General features: G+C 34.3%; 1 protein-coding gene across 2 annotated transcripts in view; it reads left to right on the forward strand.

Moving 5' to 3' along the window:
- The window catches only part of ATRNL1 (attractin like 1), a 788,891-nt gene that overhangs the window by 292,141 nt on the left and 477,138 nt on the right, over window positions 1–19,612 (forward strand). For both annotated transcript variants that reach the window (XM_040486565.1, XM_040486566.1), the window contains exons 22-24: window positions 1,996–2,090; window positions 16,967–17,045; window positions 19,110–19,267. In XM_040486565.1, the coding sequence (XP_040342499.1) occupies window positions 1,996–2,090; window positions 16,967–17,045; window positions 19,110–19,267 (332 nt within the window). The remainder of the gene's footprint in view (window positions 1–1,995; window positions 2,091–16,966; window positions 17,046–19,109; window positions 19,268–19,612) is intronic.

The following is a 19,612-nucleotide window of genomic DNA, read 5'->3' on the forward strand; positions in this document are numbered from 1 at the left end:
ACTTGTCCTCTCTGAAACAAACTGTTGAGCTCAATTCAGCGGATCACTTAGAAATTAAGTATCTCAACCTTCCCATTTTCAAAACTAAGCTCACATTTTTCCTCCGACTCCCCCAAAATAAAACCTAGTCTTACTCGTCTCAGTTAATGCTCTCATTTTGTATGCTCTTGGATCAAAAAAGTTTACCTTTCTTTTTTTCAAATGCTACATCTGGTTATTCAACTAAACCTGTGTGTTGTACCTACCAAATACATTCCTAGTGACTGACCTCTTCTTGTGACCTCCACTGCTGTCACCCTCGCCACCATCACTTCTTGGCTGCGTCTTGCCACAGCTTCTTCTTCTTCTTTTTTTTTTTTTTTCAACGTTTATTTATTTTTGGGACAGAGAGAGAGACAGAGCATGAACGGGGGAGGGGCAGAGAGAGAGGGAGACACAGAATCGGAAACAGGCTCCAGGCTCTGAGCCATCAGCCCAGAGCCCGATGCGGGGCTCGAACTCCCGGACCGCGAGATCGTGACCTGGCTGAAGTCGGACGCTTAACCGACTGCGCCACCCAGGCGCCCCATTGCCACAGCTTCTTTACAAGAATCCTAATTAAGACTTCTGGGGTTTGTTGTTGTTGTTGTTAGGTTTTTGTATTTATTTCCTGTGTCTGGATTGTATTTTCGTCAGTAAACTCCATGGCTTATATTCCTACTATCTTCGATCTTTAAGTGTTCCTTCTCAAAATTGCAACCATACCCCTACCCCAACAGCAATTTCTTTCCTTTATGCTAGTTTCTTTTTCTTGAAAACACTCATTGGCATCTGTTATACTATATACTTAGGTTATTTACTGACTTCTAATGTCCATCCAATAAAATATGTAAGTTTCACGAGGGCAGAAATTTTTACTTATTGTTGTGTTCCCTGTGCCTAGAACTCACTGGCCTATTGAATTTGCTGCTATAGTTTCTGGCAGTCAGGTGAAAATTGGAAATATGACCTTTTGCATAATTCTCATTATCTCATATAAATTCTGAGAAGGACGAAGTGTAGCCTTACAGTAAATTGTACAGGAAATACATGAGGTGGACCTTATAAAGTATATAGTAAACAACATGAAGAATGATGCCTTGATAATTTTAACAATAATTTCAGCGATATTATACCTGTCTTTACTTTTTATTTTAATAGTGTGTAATGGCTGAGGGCATAACGTGAAAGATATATATCCAGAACATAGAAGTCATCTGTAAAATAATTTGAAATGTTTTTGTAAAGGTGGCAGTTTAACATTAATGAGTAATTCTTTACTCCTATATAGCCTATGAAGCTATTCATGATATATAACATTCAAATGTTTCACCTTGGTTTCAACATTATATATGAACAAAATTAATAATTGTTTACTCCAATTTCTTTTTGTCAATTGTTAATGAGGCAGTTCTGTAGAATGATGTTTATCATAGGGACATTTTAAAAATGCTAAAGATAAAAATTACCATAATAATAAAGGAACAAATAAATGCATTTTATTATGTGATGAAATAATATTTATCATTTAAAGTTCATGTTTTCAAAAAATTTTGACTTTCTGAAAGTAGGGTACCAAAATGTCTTCCTGTCTGTTTTTCTATCTATAAAATTTTAAATGGAATAAAATGCACCAAAATGTTGCCTATATTTTTCTCTAGTTGTAACGTTATGGTTGACTTTTAGTTTATTTTTTACTTTTGTGTAGTTTCCAGAATGTCTGTTGTGTTTGTAGAACTTTTGTAATGACAACAGAAGTAATACATATAATTTTTAAAGAATTAGGACTTCTTCCCTATCTGTATTTTGCTTTTTGTTGCTCGATGACAAATAATTATATTTTGTCAATCTTGAATGGGCCACTAATAATTAATGAGAATAATTTTTAATACTGATATGCAATATGCTTTCACCTAACTTTTGTTTATCAAGTAGTTTGTAAAAGTGCATATCAGGATTGTATTTTTTTCCCCACAGACAGCCTTTTGATTGACTATCAGTTTACCTTCAGCTTATTACAGGAAGATGATCGCCACCATACTGCCATAAACTTCATAGCGAACCCAGAACAGGTGAGAAAATAATTTAACTTTTATAATTATTATATTACTATCTAGGGCTATAAATTTTTTGTTATTTTTATTGTAATTTTAACTGCTTCTCAGAATTATCTTACTACAGGGCTTTTGAAGAAAGACTTATCCTGTTAATTTTTTCTTTTCATAAAATTACGTATCCTTGTAATCTAGGGAGTTTAATATTTCAGATTCTGCAAAGTCCTACAATTTAAATTATACATTTTTATTATTTTTTCAGTCTTATAGCAGTGTTTGTGCATGTAATTATGCTCTCAAACTCAGGGTAGCCTTATTTGAAAATAAAGCCCAGACATTAAAAACATGTTATATTAAATATGTTCCTTTTTTTAATAAATCTACTGGTTTATCTAAGTTAGATGAATACTGGCTTCATTTTTATCATTTTTATTGAGATGCAATTGACATACTACATTGTATAAGTTTAAAGTGTATAATATGTTGCTTTGATACATTTATATATTGCAATATTACCATAATAGCATTAGCTAACACCTTTATTATGTTACATAATTATCATTTCTTTTTTGTGGTGGGACTAATTCAAATTTAATTTTAGTAACTTTGAAGTATATTATATTGTCCGTAATAACTATGCAGTGCATTTGATCTCCAGGACTTACTCATCTACTGGTTATAAGTTTTTATCCTTAAACAACATCTGCCCAATTTCCCCAAGCCCCAGCCCCAAGGGGTTTTATGAGTTTGGCTTTTCTAGATTACACATGTAAATGGTATCCTTACAAGTATTTGTCTTTCTCTGTTGGACTTATCTCACTTAGCATAATGGAGTACTTGTTTTTTCAATCAATTTACTGCATCAGTGTTATAATTTTAAAACTTGATGAAGTTTAACTTTATGAAAGAATAATTATCAGTAATCATAGGAAAAGGCTCTAAGTTTGTTTGAAAGTAACACATACATTCCCATCCATCTGAGACCTAATCTAGTTAAAAAGTCAAAGGAATGGGAATATCAGCCATTTGGTTTATTTTGGTGGAGTTTTCGTTCTTTTGAAACTGAAAATAACTCTTTCAAATGAAGATGTTAGAAAAGTGAAGATGTTGGTGAAATATTTGAATCATTCTTTTTTATTTCATGTGGTTAGAGCATTAACATGAGATCTACTCTCCTAAAAGTTTTTAAGAGTTCACATACAGTAATGTAAACTATAGATGCTATGTTGTACAGAAGTAGAACTTATTCTTCTTGCATAACTGAAACTTTCATCTGTTGAATAGTAATTCCTTATTCCCCCGCCCACCCTTCCACCCCACCTCAGGCAATCACCAGTCTCTTCTCTGTATCTCTAAGATCAGGGTTTGGTTTTGTTTTGTTTAGATCACACATATAAGTGAGATCTTACGGTATTTGTCTTCCTCTGACTTATTTCATCTAGCATTATACTCTCCAGGTCCATTCATGATGCAAATAGCAAAATATTTTTTATCGCAAAATACTATTCCCTTGTGTATTTATACCACAACTTTTTTGTCCATTCATCCATTGATGGACACTTACATACATTCCATAAATTGGGTATTATAAATCATACTGCAATGAAGATGGGGTACTTTTTTTGTTTTTCTTTTTTTTTAAATTTACTTTAGATAAACTTTTGTTTTCTTTTTAGATAAATACTCAAAAGTGGAATTGATGGATCATATGGTAGTTTTATTTTTAATTTTTTCAGGAACTTCCATATTCTTTTCCATAGTGTCTGCACTAATTTACATTTCCACCAACAGTGCATAAGAGTCTCCTTTTTGCCACAACCTTGCCAACACTTGTTATTTGTTGTCTTCTTGGTAATAGTCATTTGAGCCAGTATGAGATGATATCTCATTATGGTTTTGATTAGCATTTCTGTGATGAATAGTGATGTTGGGCAGCCTTCTGTGGTCATCAGTATGTCTTCATTAGAATAAGTCACAGGAATAAAAGGTACAACAGGGGGAATACAGTCAATGACATTGTAATAATGTTGTATGGTGACAGATGGTAGCCGCACTTGTGGTTAGCATAGAGATGTTGAAACAGTATATGCACGTTTATACACAGACGCTAATGTAACATTGTTTGTCAGCTATACCCCCAAAATTTTTTAAAAAGTCTCTTCAGTTCCTGTGTCCATTTTCATTTTTATTTAAATTCCAATTAGTTAACATACAGTGTAATGTTAGTTTCAGACTTGAATTTAGCAATTCATCACTTAAATACAACGCCCAGTGCTCATGACAATAAATGCCCTCTTTTATACCCACCACCATTTAAGCCATCCCCCTACCCACCTCCCCTACAGTAACCCTCAGATTGTTCTCCATAATTAAGAGTCTGTTTTCTGGTTTGCCTCTCTCTCTTCTCCCCCCCATGTTTATCTGTTTTGTTTTCAAATTCCACATGAGTGAAATCATATGGTGTTTGTCTTTCTCTGAGTTATTTTATTTTGCATAATACACTATAGCTCCATCCATGTTGTTGCAAATGGCAAGATTTCATTCTTTTTGATGACTGAGTGATATTTCATTGTATAGGTATACCACATCTACCTTATCCCTTCATCAGTCAGTGGACGTCTAGGCTCTTTCCATACTTTGGCTATTATTGATAATGCTGCTATAAACATAAGGGTTCATGTATCCCTTTGAATCGGAATTTTTGTATCCTTTTGGTAAATACCTAGTAGTGCAATTGCTCGATCATAAGGTAGTTCTATTTTTAACTTTTTGAGAAACCTCCATCCTGTTTTCCAGAGTGGCTGTATCAGTTTGAATTCCTACCAAGGTTGTAACAGTTCCCCTTTCTCTGGAGCCTCACAAACATCTGTTCTTTCCTGTGTTGTTAATTTTAGCCATTCTGACAGGTGTGAGGAGGTATCTCATCATGGTTTTGACTTGTATTTCCCTGATGGTGAATGATGCTGAGCATTTTTTCGGGTGTCTGTTGGTCATCTATGTCTTCTTTGGAAAAATGTCTATTCATTTCTTCTGCCTGTTTTTTAACTGGATTATTAATTTTGGAGTGTTGACTCTGATAAGTTCTGGATGCTAATCCTTTATCAGATGTGTCATTTCCAAATATCTTCTCCCATTGCAGTAGGTTGCCTTTTAGTTTTGTTGATTCTTTCCTTTGCTGTGCGGAAGCTTTTTATCTTGATGAAGTCCCAATAGTTTATTTTTGCTTTTGTTTCCCTTTCGTAAGGAGACATATCTAGTAAAAGTTGCTAGTGCTGATGTCAAAGAGAATACTTCCTGTGCTCTCCTCTAGGATTGTGATAGTTCCCTGTCTCAGATTTAGGTCCTTTATCCATTTTGAACTTATTTTTGTATATGGTGTAGAAAAGCGGTCCAATTTCGTTCTTCTGCATGTGACTATCCTATCCAGTTTTCCCTTCACCATTTGCTGAAGAGATTTTTTTCCATTGGATAGTCTTTCCTGCTTTGTCGAAGAATAGTTGACCATATAAATGTGAGTTCATTTCTGAGTTTTCTATTTTGTTTCATTTATCTGTGTTTCTGTTTTTGTGCCAGTACCATACTGTCTTGATGATTACAGCTTTGTAATATAACTTGAAGTGTGGAATTGTGATGCCTCCAGCTTTGCTTTGCTTTTTCAAAATTTTTAGGGGTCTTTGTGGTTCCATACACATTTTAGGATTGTTTGTTCTAGTTCTGTGAAAAACGCTGGTGGCATTTTGATAAGGATTGCATTAAATGTGTATACTGGTTTGGGTAGTATAGACGTTTCAGCAACAATTGTTCTTCTAATCCATCAGCATGGAGCGTTTCTCCATTTCTTTGTGTCATCTTTAATTTCTTTCAAAAGTGTTCTATAGTTTTTGGAGTACAAACCTTTTACTTCTTTGCTTAGGTTTATTCCTAGGTATTTTATGGTTTTGGTGCATCTGTAAATGGGATCAATTCCTTGATTTCTCTTTCTGCTTGCTTCCTTATTGATGTATAGAAATACAACAGATTTCTGTATATTGATTTTGTATCCTGCAACTTTACTGAATTTATTTATCAGTTCTAGCAATTTTTTTGGTGGAATGTTACAGGCTTTCTATGTATAGTATCATGTCATCTGCAAGTTGTGAGTTTTACTTCTTCCTTGCTGATTTGGGTAACTTTTATTTCTTTGTTGTCTGATTGCTGTGGCTAGGACTTCGAGTTCTTTGTTAAAAAAGAGTGGTGAGATGTACCTATGCTGACTGTAGAGGAAAAGGCCTCAGTTTTTCTCCATTGAGGAGGATATTAGCTGTGGATTTTTCATATGTAGCCTTTATCATGTTGAGGTATATTCCATTTAAACATACTTTTTGAGGGCTTTTTATAATGAATGGATATTGTACTTTGTCAAATGTTTTTTTCTGCATCTGTTGAAATAATCATACGATTTTTATCCTTTGCTTTATTAATGTAATGTATCACATTGATTGATTTGCAAATATTCAACCACCCTTGAAACCCAGGAGTAAATTCCATGTTATTATGGTGAATGATTGTTTGAATGTATTGTTGGATTCAGTTTTCTAGTATTTTATTGAGACTTTTTACATCTCTGTTCATTAGAGATATTGGCCTGTTGTTCTCTCTTTTGTCTTTATCTGGTTTTGGTATCAGGGTAATGCTGGCCTCATAAAATGAATTTGGAAGGTTTTCCTCCTTTTCTATTTTTTGGAATATTTTTTTAAGAGTAGGTATTAACTCTTTGAAGTGTTTAGTAGACTTCACCGTCTGTTCTTGGACTTTTATTTGATGGGAAGTATTTGATTACTGACTTAGTTTCTTTGCTGATTGTTGGTCTCTTCACATTTTCTATTTCTTTCTGTTTGAGTTTTGATAGTTTATATGTTTCTGGATTTTATCAGTTTCTTAGTTTGTTCAATTTGTTTTTCATATTATTATAATTGTTTGAATTTCTGTGGTGTTGGTTGTTACTTCTTTTCTCTCATTTGTGCTTTATTTATTTGGTTTTTTTTTCTCTTTTCTTTTTGATATATCTCACTAGGGATTTACCAATTTTATTAATTCTTTCAAAGAACCAGCTCCTAGTTTCATGGATATGTTCTATTGGTTTTTAGTTTCTATATCATTTATTTCTGCTCTAATCTTTATTATTTCCCTTCTGCTGCTGCTTCACCTTCATTTGTGCCTTTTCTGCCTCCTTTAGGTATAAAATAAGGTTTTTTATTTGAGATTTTACTTTCTCCTTGAGGTAGGCCTGTATTGCTATAAACTTACCTCTTAGGACCACTTTTGCTGCATTCCAAAGGTTTTAGACCGTTCTGTTTTCATTTTCATTTGTTTCCATGTATTTTAAAGTTTCTCCTTTGATTTCTTCTTTGACCCATTCATTGTTTGGTAGCATGTTGTTTAATCTCCATGTATTTGTGCTTTTTTCAATTTTTTTCTTAGGGTTGACTTCTAGCTTCATAGCATTATGTTCAGGAAAGATACATGGTATGATTTCAGTCTTTTTATATTTGTTGAGGCCTGTTTTGTGACCTAGTATGTGATCTATTCTGGAGAATGTTCCATGTGCACTTGAAAAGAATGTATGTTTTGTTGTTTTATGATGGAATGTTCTGTTTTGTGTGTCATTCGAAGCCATTCTTTCCTTGTTGATTTTCTGTTTACATGATTTGTCCGTTGGTATAAGTGGGGTGTTAAGGTCCCATAATATTATTGTATTATTATATATTATTTCCTTTATATTTGTTATTAATAGTTTTTTTAATATTTGGGTGCTTTCATGTTGGGTGCATAAATATTTAAAGTTGTTATATTTTCTTGTTGGATTCTCCTCTTTATGGTTGTATGGTGTCCTTCATTGTTTCTTGTTACAGTCTTTGTTGTAATGTCTAGTTTGTCCAATATAAGTATTGCTACTCTGGCTTTCCTTTGACACCTTCTTCCGTGATAAATGTTTCTCCAACCCCTCACTTTAAATCTGCAGGTGTCTTTAGGTCTAAAATTAGTCCCCTCTAGTCAGCATATTGATGGATATTAAATTTTTTTATTCATTCTGATGCCCTGTGTTGTATCTTTTGATGGGAGCATTTATCCATTTACATTAAAAATGATTATTGACAGAAATGTATTTATTGCCATTTTATTACTTTTTTTGTTGTTGTTTCTGGAGATTTTCTCTAACTCTTTCTTGTCTTTGTCACTCTTGGTCTTTCCTTTCCATTCATAGAGGCCCCTTTAATATTTCTTGCAGGGCTTGTTTAGTGGTCACTAACTCCTTTAGTTTTCATCTTGGAAACTCCTTATCTTTTCTTCTATTTTAAGTGAAAGCTTTATGACCTAGAGAATTCTTGCCTGTAGATTTCTCCCATTCAGCACTTTGAACATAACATGCCACTCCCTTCTGTCTTGCCAAGTTTCTGTTGAGAAATTTCCAGCCAGCCTTATGGATCTTCCCTTCTAAGTTAAGGACATCTTTTGTCTTGCTGCTGTTAAGATTTTTTTTTTTTCAACGTTTATTTATTTTTGGGACAGAGAGAGACAGAGCATGAATGGGGGAGGGGCAGAGTGAGAGGGAGACGCAGAATCGGAAACAGGCTCCAGGCTCCGAGCCATCAGCCCAGAGCCCGACGCGGGGCTTGAACTCACGGACCGCGAGATCGTGACCTGGCTGAAGTCGGACACTTAACCGACTGCACCACCCAGGCGCCCCAAGATTTTTATTTATCACTATATTTTGTAAAATTAATTACAGTATGTCTTGTATGTCTTGTACGGCCTGCTTTTGTCCATTTTTATGGAAGTTCTCTGTGCTTCCTGGATCTGGATGTCTGTTTCCTTCCTCAGCTTAGGGAATTTTGAGCAATTATTTCTTCAAGTAACTTTTCTGCCCGCCTTTTCTCTCTCTTCTTGTTTTGGGACTTATGTAACACTAATGTTAATATGTTTGATGCAGTCACTGAGTTCCTTAAGTCTACTTTCATGTTGCATACTTCTTTCTTTTGTTCAGCTTCATTTTCTAATATTTTGTCTTCTAGGTCACTAATCATTCTTCTGTTTCTTCCAATCTGCTATTCATTGCATCAAGCCTGTTACCAATCTCTCCATCTCAGATTGATTCTTTTTTAACTCTTTTATCTCTGTGGTAAGGGTCTCACTAATGTCTTCTGTACTTTTCTCAAGCCCAGTGAGTGTCCTTATGATTATTGCTTTAAAGTTTCCATCAAGCATGTTACTTATACCTGTTTCACTTAGATCTCTGCCCATGACCTTATCTTGTTTTTTCATTTGCGATGAATTCCTCCATCTTGGCATTTTGTATAAGTCTCTGCCTTCTTCTCTGTGTTAGAAAAGACAGGTCTCTTCCTCCTTAAAGTAATGGCTTATGAATAACAGGTCATGTAGTGTCCAGAGTGTGAGGCTTCAGGAAGTTTTTCTGATGTGTGCTGAATGTGCTCTGCTGTTGTGTTTTGGCTGTTATATCCTTTAGGCCAGTCGTTTTTGTAGAGGCTCTTGTTGCCTGCTGTGGAAAGTATTCGGTCCCTGGTCTGAATGTGGCAGGTTTTAGCTAGGTGAAATGAGACCTGACACCATCTCTACCAGAACTGAGGCCCTGCAGAACTCTAATCGGGAGACATGGTGTGGGTAGGGGGTTTGTGCTGGTCTTCGAGAAGGGGCCTGCTTCACTGGGACTGAGGCAAGCTTGACTGAGAAGGTCAGTCCTGTCAGAGTGTAGGGGTGTGGGACTTGGTATAAGCAAGTTAGACAGCCAATGTGGGTGCTTCCCACAGGTTGCTCTGTGATTCTACTGAGGGGCAATGAAGGGAAATGGCCAGTTCCTTTGTTCCTGGAGAAGTGTCTCTATAAACACTGCCTGTTAGAGATGAGATCCATGAAGACAGAATAATCCTACTGCTGTATTCCCCAGGTGTTCTTCAGATCACTGTTTCTATGCTGACTTTCCCTGGATTGTTTGCCTGCTTTCCCTCAAGGAGCAGCCCAGTGGCCTTTGGGTCCATCCCCACCAAGCCCAGTGACCTTTAAAACTCTAGACTTTAAGCCCTAGTAGTTGCAAGAACTCATGAAATTCAGCCTTTCTCATTTTCCAAGGCAATAGCTTTGTAGAAATGTTCTCCTTGTGTGTTCTCCTGCATGCTCCTCTCTCTCTCTCACTCTTCTCCATGACCACAGCTTCCTCCCCTCTATAGCACCTGCTATCCCTTTCTCCCCTAAACCACATCTCCACACTTCCTACTTTCTTTGATGTGACCTCTTCTCTCCCTTTAGTTGGGACGTTTGTTATGTCAGTCTTCAGGTTGATTTCTGGGGTATTTATGATGATTTCATAGTTATCTAGTTGTGTTCATGGGAAGAAACGAGCCTAGGGTCCTCCTATCTGACATCATGTTCCTACGTAGTCTCTTTAATCTACTTTGAGTTGTTTTCTGTATATGGTGTAAGATAAGTGCTCTAGACTGAATGTTTGTGTCCCCTCCCCCCCTCCAGCCCCCAAATCATATGTTAAATCCTAATGCTCAATGTAATGCTATTTAGAAATGAGACATGTGGGAGGTAACTAGGTCATGAGGGTGGAGCCCTCATAAATGGGATTGGTACCCTCACAAAAGAGGCCCTAAAGAGTTCCCTCACCTCCTTTTGCCATGTGAGGGCACAGTGAGAAGAGGGTTGTCTATGTACTATGAAGTTGGCCTCAACAGACACCAACTTTTCCAGCACCTTTATCTTGGGATTCCCAGCCTCCACTTGTGTGAGAAATATAATTCTTCTGTTTGTAGTCACTGCCCATGTGTTAGTCTATGGTATTTTTGTTATCACAGTTCTAGCGCACTAAGATAGGATACAATTTCATTTTCTCTATGGGGATATCCAGTTTTCCCAACACCACTTGTTGAAGAGACTGTCCTTTCCTCATTGTATATTTTTGGCATCCTCGTTGATGATTACTTTACCATGTATGTGTGGGTGTATTTCTGGGCTTTCTATTTATTATGTTGGACCATATGTCTGTTTTTATGCCAGTCCCCTATTTTTAATTACCATAGCTTTCTAATATATTTTGAAACCAGGATACTTAATGCTTACAGCTTTGTTCTTCTTTCTCAGGACTGTTTTAGCTTTGGGGGTCTTTTATGATTCTATATAAATTTTTTTTAATTGTTTTTATTTTTATTTTTATTTATTTTTCATTTTTTAATTTACATCCAGGTAGTTAGCATGTAGGGAGTAGATTCCAATGATTCATCCCCTATGTATGATATCCAGTGCTCATCCCAACAAGTGTCTTGCTTAACGCCCCTTACCCATTTAAGCCCATCTCCCCCCACCCACAACCCCTCCAGCAACCCTCAGTTCTCTATATTTAAATGAATTTCTTATGTTTTGCCCCCTACCTGTTTTTGTATTACTTTTGCTTCCCTTCGCTTATGTTCACCTGTTTTGTATCTTAAATTACACATATGAGTGAAATCATATGATATGTGTCTTTCTCTGATTTCGCTTTGCATAGTAACCTCTAGTTCTATCCACGTACTTGCAAATGGCAAGGTTTCATTGTTTTTGATTGCCATGTAATACCCCATTATATATATATATATATATATATATATATATATAATGTATACACACACACACATATGTGTGTGTGTGTATATACATATATATGTGTGTGTGTGTATAAACACACACATTTGTATATATGTATATATACACACACACACACACACACTACATTTTGATTTCTTTTTTTGATCCATTAGTTCAGAAATGTTTTATTTAATTTCTACATGTTTTTGAACTTACCAATTTTTCTCCTGCTATTGATTCCTAGTTTAATTCCCTTGTGGTCAGAAAAGATAATTGATACATTTTCAGTCATCTTAGATTTGTTAAGAGTTTTTTTGTGACCTAACGTGATATATTTTGGAGACTATCCCATGTATACATGAACAGAATATGTATTCCGCTGCTCTTTGTGGAATTATATTTCTGTCTCTGTTAAGTACATGTTCTGTAGTGTTGTTTGACTCCATTTTCTCCTTATTGATTTTCTCTTTCTATCCACTGTTGAAAGGAGGTTATTGGAGCCTCTTACTATTATTCTGTTCCATCTGTTGTCCCCTTAAGTTGTATCTATGTTCGTTTCTATATTTAGGTGCTATCATAGTGGGTATGTGTGTATATATATATATATATATACATATATACACACACACACATATATATATAATTTATTATAGTTATACTTTCCTGATGAATTGACCCATTTATCATTATACAGTGTCCTTGTTTGTCTCTTGTTAAAGTTTTTTGCTTATAGTCTGTTTTGTCTTATATAAGTAGAGCTACCTCTTCCCTCTTTTGTTTCTTATTTGCATAGAATATCCTTTCCCATCCCCTCACTTTTAGTCTGTAAGTGTCTATAAATCTGAAATGAGTCTCTTTTAGACACCATAGTGTTGGGTATTTTTTTTTAATCCACCTGTCTACTTTATATCTTTTGATTGGGGAGTTTAATAGATTTGTGTTTAAAGTAATTATTGATAGGAGAGGACTTACTATTTCCATTTTGTTAATTGTTGTCTGTCTTATAGTTAGTGTGTGTGTGTGTGTGTGTGTGTGTATGTGTGTGTTGTTGTTGTTGTTGTTCCTTTTTTCACTCTTGAAGGCTTTGTTTTTTATTGATTTTTTTGTAGTGATATGCTTTGTATGCTTTGATTTCTTGCTCCTTTTGTGCATCTTATGTATGCATTTTCCTTGTAGTTATCATGAATTTTACATATAGTTATAACTGTTTTAGGGCAGCTGGGCGGTTCAGTCGGATAGGCATCCGACTTCAGCTCAGGTCATGATCTCGCTGCTCATAAGTTCAAGCCCCATGTTGGGCTCTGTGCTGACAGCTCAGATCCTGGAGCCTGCTTCAAATTCTGTGTGTCTTTCTCTCTGCTCCTCCCCCACTCATACTCTGTCTCTGTCTCTCTTTCTCCCTCTCTCAAATATGAAAAATAAAACCTAAAAAACAAACAAATAAATAAAAACAGTGTTTTAAGCTAATGAAACTTAACTTCAACCACATGCCAAAACTCTATATTCTTAACCTGTCTATCCCCTCTCTCCACTCTGTTATTGATCTTATAACAACATTTTTTTTATAAATCAGATCTAGTTATGATGAGCTCCCTCAATTTCTGTTTGTCTAGGAAAGTCTTCATGTCTCAAGTTTTTTTAAGGACAGTGTTACCAGGAATAGTATTCCTCTTTGGTACATTTTTTCTTTCAAAACTTTTAATAGGGCTTCTTTGTATATGATAAGTAACTTTTCTCTTTCTTGCTTTCAAAATCCTGTCTTTGACTTTTAACAATTTTATTTGATTTCTTTATGTTCATCTTCCTTTTGTTTTCTTCAGCTTCACGAATCTAGATGTTTGTACTTCTTAGATTTGGGACATTTTAGGCCATTATTTCTTTAAATAAATAAATTTCTGCCCCTTTCTTTCTCTTCTCTAAGATCTATATTATACATATATAATATATATAATATATATTAGTTATATATGTAATATATATATTATATATATATATAAAATATATATATAATTTTTTTTCCTTGATTGTATTCCATAAGTCCATTAGGCTTTCTTCACTCTTTTTCTTTCTCTTTTCTTTTTGTTCCTTTGGCTAGTTAACTTCACATGATTTGAGTTCATGGATTCTTTCTTCTACTTGGTCAAGTTTGTCATTAAAACTATATATTGAATTTTTCAGTTAATTTATTGTATTCTTCTGCTCCAGAATTTCTATGGTTCCTTTTTATAGTTCTGTCCCTGTCTGTTGCATTGACATTTTGTTCATATATTGTTTCCTTGGTTTCATTTAATTATCTTTCTTTGGTCTCTTATTCCTTCCTTATTACTTCTTTAATACAATTATTTTGAATCATTTGGCAGACAATTCTAGATCTCCATTTCTTTAGGGTCAGTTACTGGAGATTTATTTTGTTCCTTTGGTTATGTCATATTTCTCCCATACTTAATTTCCCTTGTAGCTTTGCACTGGTGTCTGTGCTTTTGAAGAAACAACTACTTTTCCCAGTCTTTATTGACTGGCTTCAAAGGGAAAGACCGCCAGTCAGCCCAGCTAGAAGATACTGGGAGCATCAGAAACCTTTTCTGTGATTAATCTTGTTCCACAACTTTTCCTTTTCTTCGAAGGGGAGTAGTCTTAGGGTTACACGCCTTCTCTCAGTTTCACAGAGCAATTCTGGCTGTAGTGAGCTGCCTGCCTTTTTCCCCTTGGGCGGTACACAGAAAATTCATGGTGTTGGATGCACATTCCATTCTCTTCCTTCCTGGAGGAGAAGTCTCAAGGTTGTGCACCTTCTCCTAATCTTGCGGAGCCATGCCAGCAGCAGTAAGCCACCCACTTACTTTCTTTATTTTTAGCTACTGTCAGATGTCCAAACTATGCTTGTTCTCTTAGTGCTCTGGGTGAGGTAAATCAGAAACAGATCCTTTAGGCAGTGCAATGAAAGGCCAGGGATGTTGGATATATGCTACATTCTCTCTCTTCCCTGTGGGAGAAGTCAAAGCCAAGGTGTTCTCTGTAATGCTGAGTGCTGCCTTGGGGCAGGGGCTGAAATGGGTAAAGTGAAATTGTTCTTCTTACTGATTATAATGTGGCTCTTCTTCATTTTATATTAATCTTTGGTACTGGAACTTTTTAACTAGATTTTGATTCTTTCATAAAGTTACTTTGGCCCATACAACATTGTTAAATCAGTGTTTTTATGGAGGATAAGGGCTGTGACTTCCCATTTCACCATCTTACTAATGTCACTTTCTTTTGCTGTTTTTTAGTTATATCTTAATCTATCTTTTAAGTCCATATCATATATTTTAATAGTTTTTTTAAATAGATGAAACCTCAAAATATATCTTGCCATTTGCTAGCTTCTCTAAAGTATTTTACTGGACTTGCCAACAAATAATATAATTTCTTAAATTTTTCTTTTACAGTAAAGTAGGGTCTCTTCTCAAAAAGTAGAACAGTTCATTTAATGTTATGCCTTATTCTTTAGATTTTAAGAAGTGTCTATACTCTTTGGAATACATTTAACGTTTTGACTTTTAAATAAGAATTTTAAAGTGTAATGTTTTAAGTATAACCCTCTTTTTACTTATATTGTGTTTTTTTTAACCAAGACATTAGAAATGTCAGAAACCCCATTGTTCACTGTAATAAGAAAGATTTTACAAATGCACCGTAATCACCATTGACTTCTTTTTTTCATTGTAAAATATACATAAAATAAAATTTATAATTTTAATCATTTTTAGGTATACCATTCGGTGGCATTAAGTACAATTACAGTGTTGTGCAACCCATCACCACTATCTATCACCAATTTTTTTTATCATTCCAAACAGAATTTCTGTATCCATTAAGCAATAATTCCTCATTTCTTCCCTTCGCCACAGCCCCTTTATTCTACTTTCTGTCTCTGAATTTGTATATTCTCAGTACCTCACATGTACAACCATACAATATCTGTCCTTTTGTGTCTGGCTTATTTCACTTAGCCTAATGTTTCCAAGGTTCAGCCATGTTGTAGTGTGCATCAGAATTTCATTTTTTACCATTGGCCTCTTGAATGTTTAATAGTGATTACAAACTTACGTACTTCTTTGAAGACATGAGAAATTTTATTACACTTGGAACATCTGGAATGTGAATACCATTTTTCCACAATATTATCCATAGTATCACATGTGTAGGTCCAGATTAGGCATAATTTTAGTTTGCTTCTCTCTTGACCATCCTCTCCTTTTTCAGTTTCCTGAAAATATCAACTGGTTCCAAATGTCACAGCTTTCTGTTTTATATCTACTGTCTTGTCTAGTTGAAGCCAATAGCTTGGACACATTTTCTTTGAAACTGTAGGATGCTAAACTAAGCATGAGAGTTGCCTCTAAGAATGCTTGTAATATCATTATATGAAATTTTATAAATATAATTCATAGTTAAAGATATACTCAACTTGGAACAGTTAGTGAAATTAATATGTGGTCAGGGCTTCCTACATATCCTAAATAAAAGATAATAATAAATAGATGCCTTTATTATTGATTCATTTCCTACATTTTGACAACAGATTTAATTTAATCCATTTTTACCTGAGAGTTCTAGTTTATGTAATTTATGTTTTTTTGTTTTTTGTTTTTTTCACTACAAAAGGTGTGTATAAGGGACGCCTGGGTGGCTCAGTTGGTTGAGTGTCCGACTTTGGCTCAGGTCATGATCTCATGGCTCATGAGTTCTAGCCCCATGTCAAGCTCTGTGCTGACAGCTCAGAGCCTGGAGCCTGTTTCAGATTTTGTGTCTCCCTCTCTCTCTGCTCCTACCCCACTCACACTCTGTCTCTCTCTCTCTTTCAAAAAGAAAATAAACAAAAAAATTATAAAAAACTAATGTGTAGTAATACAATAAATACCTAAGAAAAAGTTTTTCAATAAAACAACAGTCTTACATTGGTGTAAAATTACTTTGGACTAATTAAAACCTGTACCGTTTACATATTAACTACAGGTAAGCAAGAGAATCCAAATACAAACAATGAATTACAGCTCCCCTGGCTTACAGACAGAAGGCTAGATTATAGTAGTAAAGATAAATGGAACCTGTAAACTACCTTTGAATTTATCACCTATATTTTTTCATTAAAATGGTGTAATTGACATCTACACTTGGTTGAATACTGACAAAATGTATCCAGTCTGTGAACTGTAGCATGGGCATAATTAAAACATAAAACGTTATTTAGTGTAGTTTGATTTTTGTAACCCTAATATTTTCTTTCTTGGTAGTCAAACAAAAATTTGGATATTTCGATTAATGCATCAAACAACTTTAATCTCAACATTACATGGTCAGTTGGTTCAACAGGTAAGAGAATTTTGTTGTCACATCTTTTACATTTGTTTGTATATGGAAGATGTTCTAACATGATCTTTTTTTTGTTAATTCAAAAAATTGAAATTAAAATCTATATGTCATAATAATTGTGCTGGTTCAGGTACAAGTAATAAGTAGCATTATTAATAAAGTTTCATTATTTTAACTTTGTCCCTTATTCAATTAAATTAGATGGGTACCAAATATTATACACCAGTTAATTTTTTAAAAAGACATTGTTATGAATTGCTACGATTTTAATTAAGATAGAGTACTTCTTTAATGATTGGGACTGTGATTTCAATTATTTGACTCACTATCATAAAGCTATAAATTTAATTATTAACCTTAATATTGATATAAGACAAATTCTGTGCATGTTGATAAATTAATAGGTTTTTATTCCTTTCAAACTTAGAAATATACCAACACCTTTGTCAGCTTTGGTGCTGAGAAAGGGTTAAAAAAAAACCCTCTCCTTAATATGTCTTCTGTAATAAGTTTTAGAACTTGAAAATTTTGACTTTTAAAAAATAGAACCAAGATGAAATACAAACTGTCTGTTGGATTATGAAAAAGTATGCTCACTTTTTTTTGTATTTACATACTAAGAAATTCTATTGGTTTTTATTTTCTGTATCAAAGCTATACTGTTGCAAAATGTGTTAGAATCCTCTTTAAAGAAAACATGTGGATTCTGGGGTGCCTGGGTGTCCAGACAGTTGGGCATTCAGCTCTTGGGCTCTTGATCTCAGCGTCATGAGTTCTAGCCCCATACTATGGCTCCACACTGTGCACGGAGCCTACTAAAAACAGAAAGAAAGAAAAGAAAATATATGTATTCTTAGGTTATTATACTCTTTTAATGTGTAGAATCATGGAGACATAGAATTCAAGAGTAAGATAGTCTTTGCAATTCTAGAACCTATATTACATGTGTTAAAAAAATGAGAAGTTTGCGCAAATATATACACATTTTGCTACAGTGGTGTCCACCTTATAGTAAAATCTTGGGACTGTGAGCTTCATTAATTAAGAATTCATGAAAACTTGTATTACTAATTTGAAAATTACTTTGGCATAATTAACTTACTCCAGAAGTGTTCTAAAATCTGTCAACAAAAATATACAAAACCTCTACAATTAGATTAGAATGATGATTTTATCATGCAAGAAATTACTTGTAACTTTCAGATTCCCAAAACCAAATCTCAGAAATTTTGATTTATCAGATTGGGAGATGGGTTCATGAAACCTGCTTTTTAAAACAGCAACCCAGGTGCTTTTGGAATAGATGATGAGTTAGAAATTAATTCAGTTGCCCAGTATACTAATTCTAAATATTTTTACCGTTTGTTAAAGTAGAGGGCTTGGTAAGATTGTTGGAAATGCTTTGTTCCATTTGGTTAATTTCAGTAAATATTTATTGAGTATGCAATATGTGTTTAACTAATTGAACATTTATCTCATGTTTTAAATTATAGCCTCGTTTCAATTTATTCAAAGTAGTGATGGTTCAATTTGTGGTTAAGACAAATAAATTGATTTCTTTTCTATGTTTTAATTGGATTGAGACATGTGAAATATGTCCTGATTTGTTTTGAGAGGCTCTGTGGAGTAGTGAATAGAAAGAATTCAGTGTCTGGAGCTAATGGATACCTGAGTTCCAAAGAGAAATTTACCATTCAGTAGCTATAAAATTAAGGCAAGTGTTTTAATCTTTCTGAGGCTCAGGTTTAAATTTGAAAAAAGAGATGGAATACCTTGGGGGTAAAATTGTTATTAGAGAAGAATATAAAGTTTCTTCACCAGTGCCTAGTCCATAGCACTTACTTAATCAGTGGTATCATTTAAAAAATAATTTTATACTGTTTCCATTACATTTATGATTAATCTTATTTCTCCTTTGTCACTCTAAATACTAAAGAAGTTTATTTTGATAATTGTTTTTATAAATGTAGTTATTAAAATTAAGTAAATATCTATTTTTAAGTTAAAATATCCTTTTTTCCTAATATGAAAATTTACAGTTTGATTTTATTATTTACCTTTTAGCTGGAACAATATCTGGGGAGGAGACTCCTATAGTGTCCAAGACTAATATAAAGGAATACAGAGATAGTTTTTCCTATGAAAAATTTAACTTCAGAAGCAATCCTAACATTACATTCTATGTGTATGTCAGCAACTTTTCCTGGCCTATTAAAATACAGGTAAGTGTTAATAGTATTTAACATAATGACCATTGAATATTTTTTTTACAAAAACAGTGCTACTTTTGTTCAAACTAATGATATGGATAAGATTTTTATATCTCGAAAAACATGAAAAATGTATGTACCCTTGATAAAAAAGGGTACGTTGAATGTTTATAAAAATAATTCATACTTACGATATTGAATCAGTCGGTGTACAAATTTTTCAGTGAAATCATATTCTACAAATGCATCAAGGGTCGCCTCGGTGGCTCAGTCGGTTAAGCGTCCGACTTCAGCTCGAGTCACGATCTAACGGGTTCATGGGTTCAAGCCCTGTGTGGCGCTCTGTGCTGACAACTC

This window comes from Herpailurus yagouaroundi, unplaced genomic scaffold (genome assembly GCF_014898765.1).
Source record: "Herpailurus yagouaroundi ecotype Mexico unplaced genomic scaffold, PumYag 163, whole genome shotgun sequence".
Taxonomy (NCBI): Eukaryota; Metazoa; Chordata; class Mammalia; order Carnivora; family Felidae; genus Herpailurus; species Herpailurus yagouaroundi.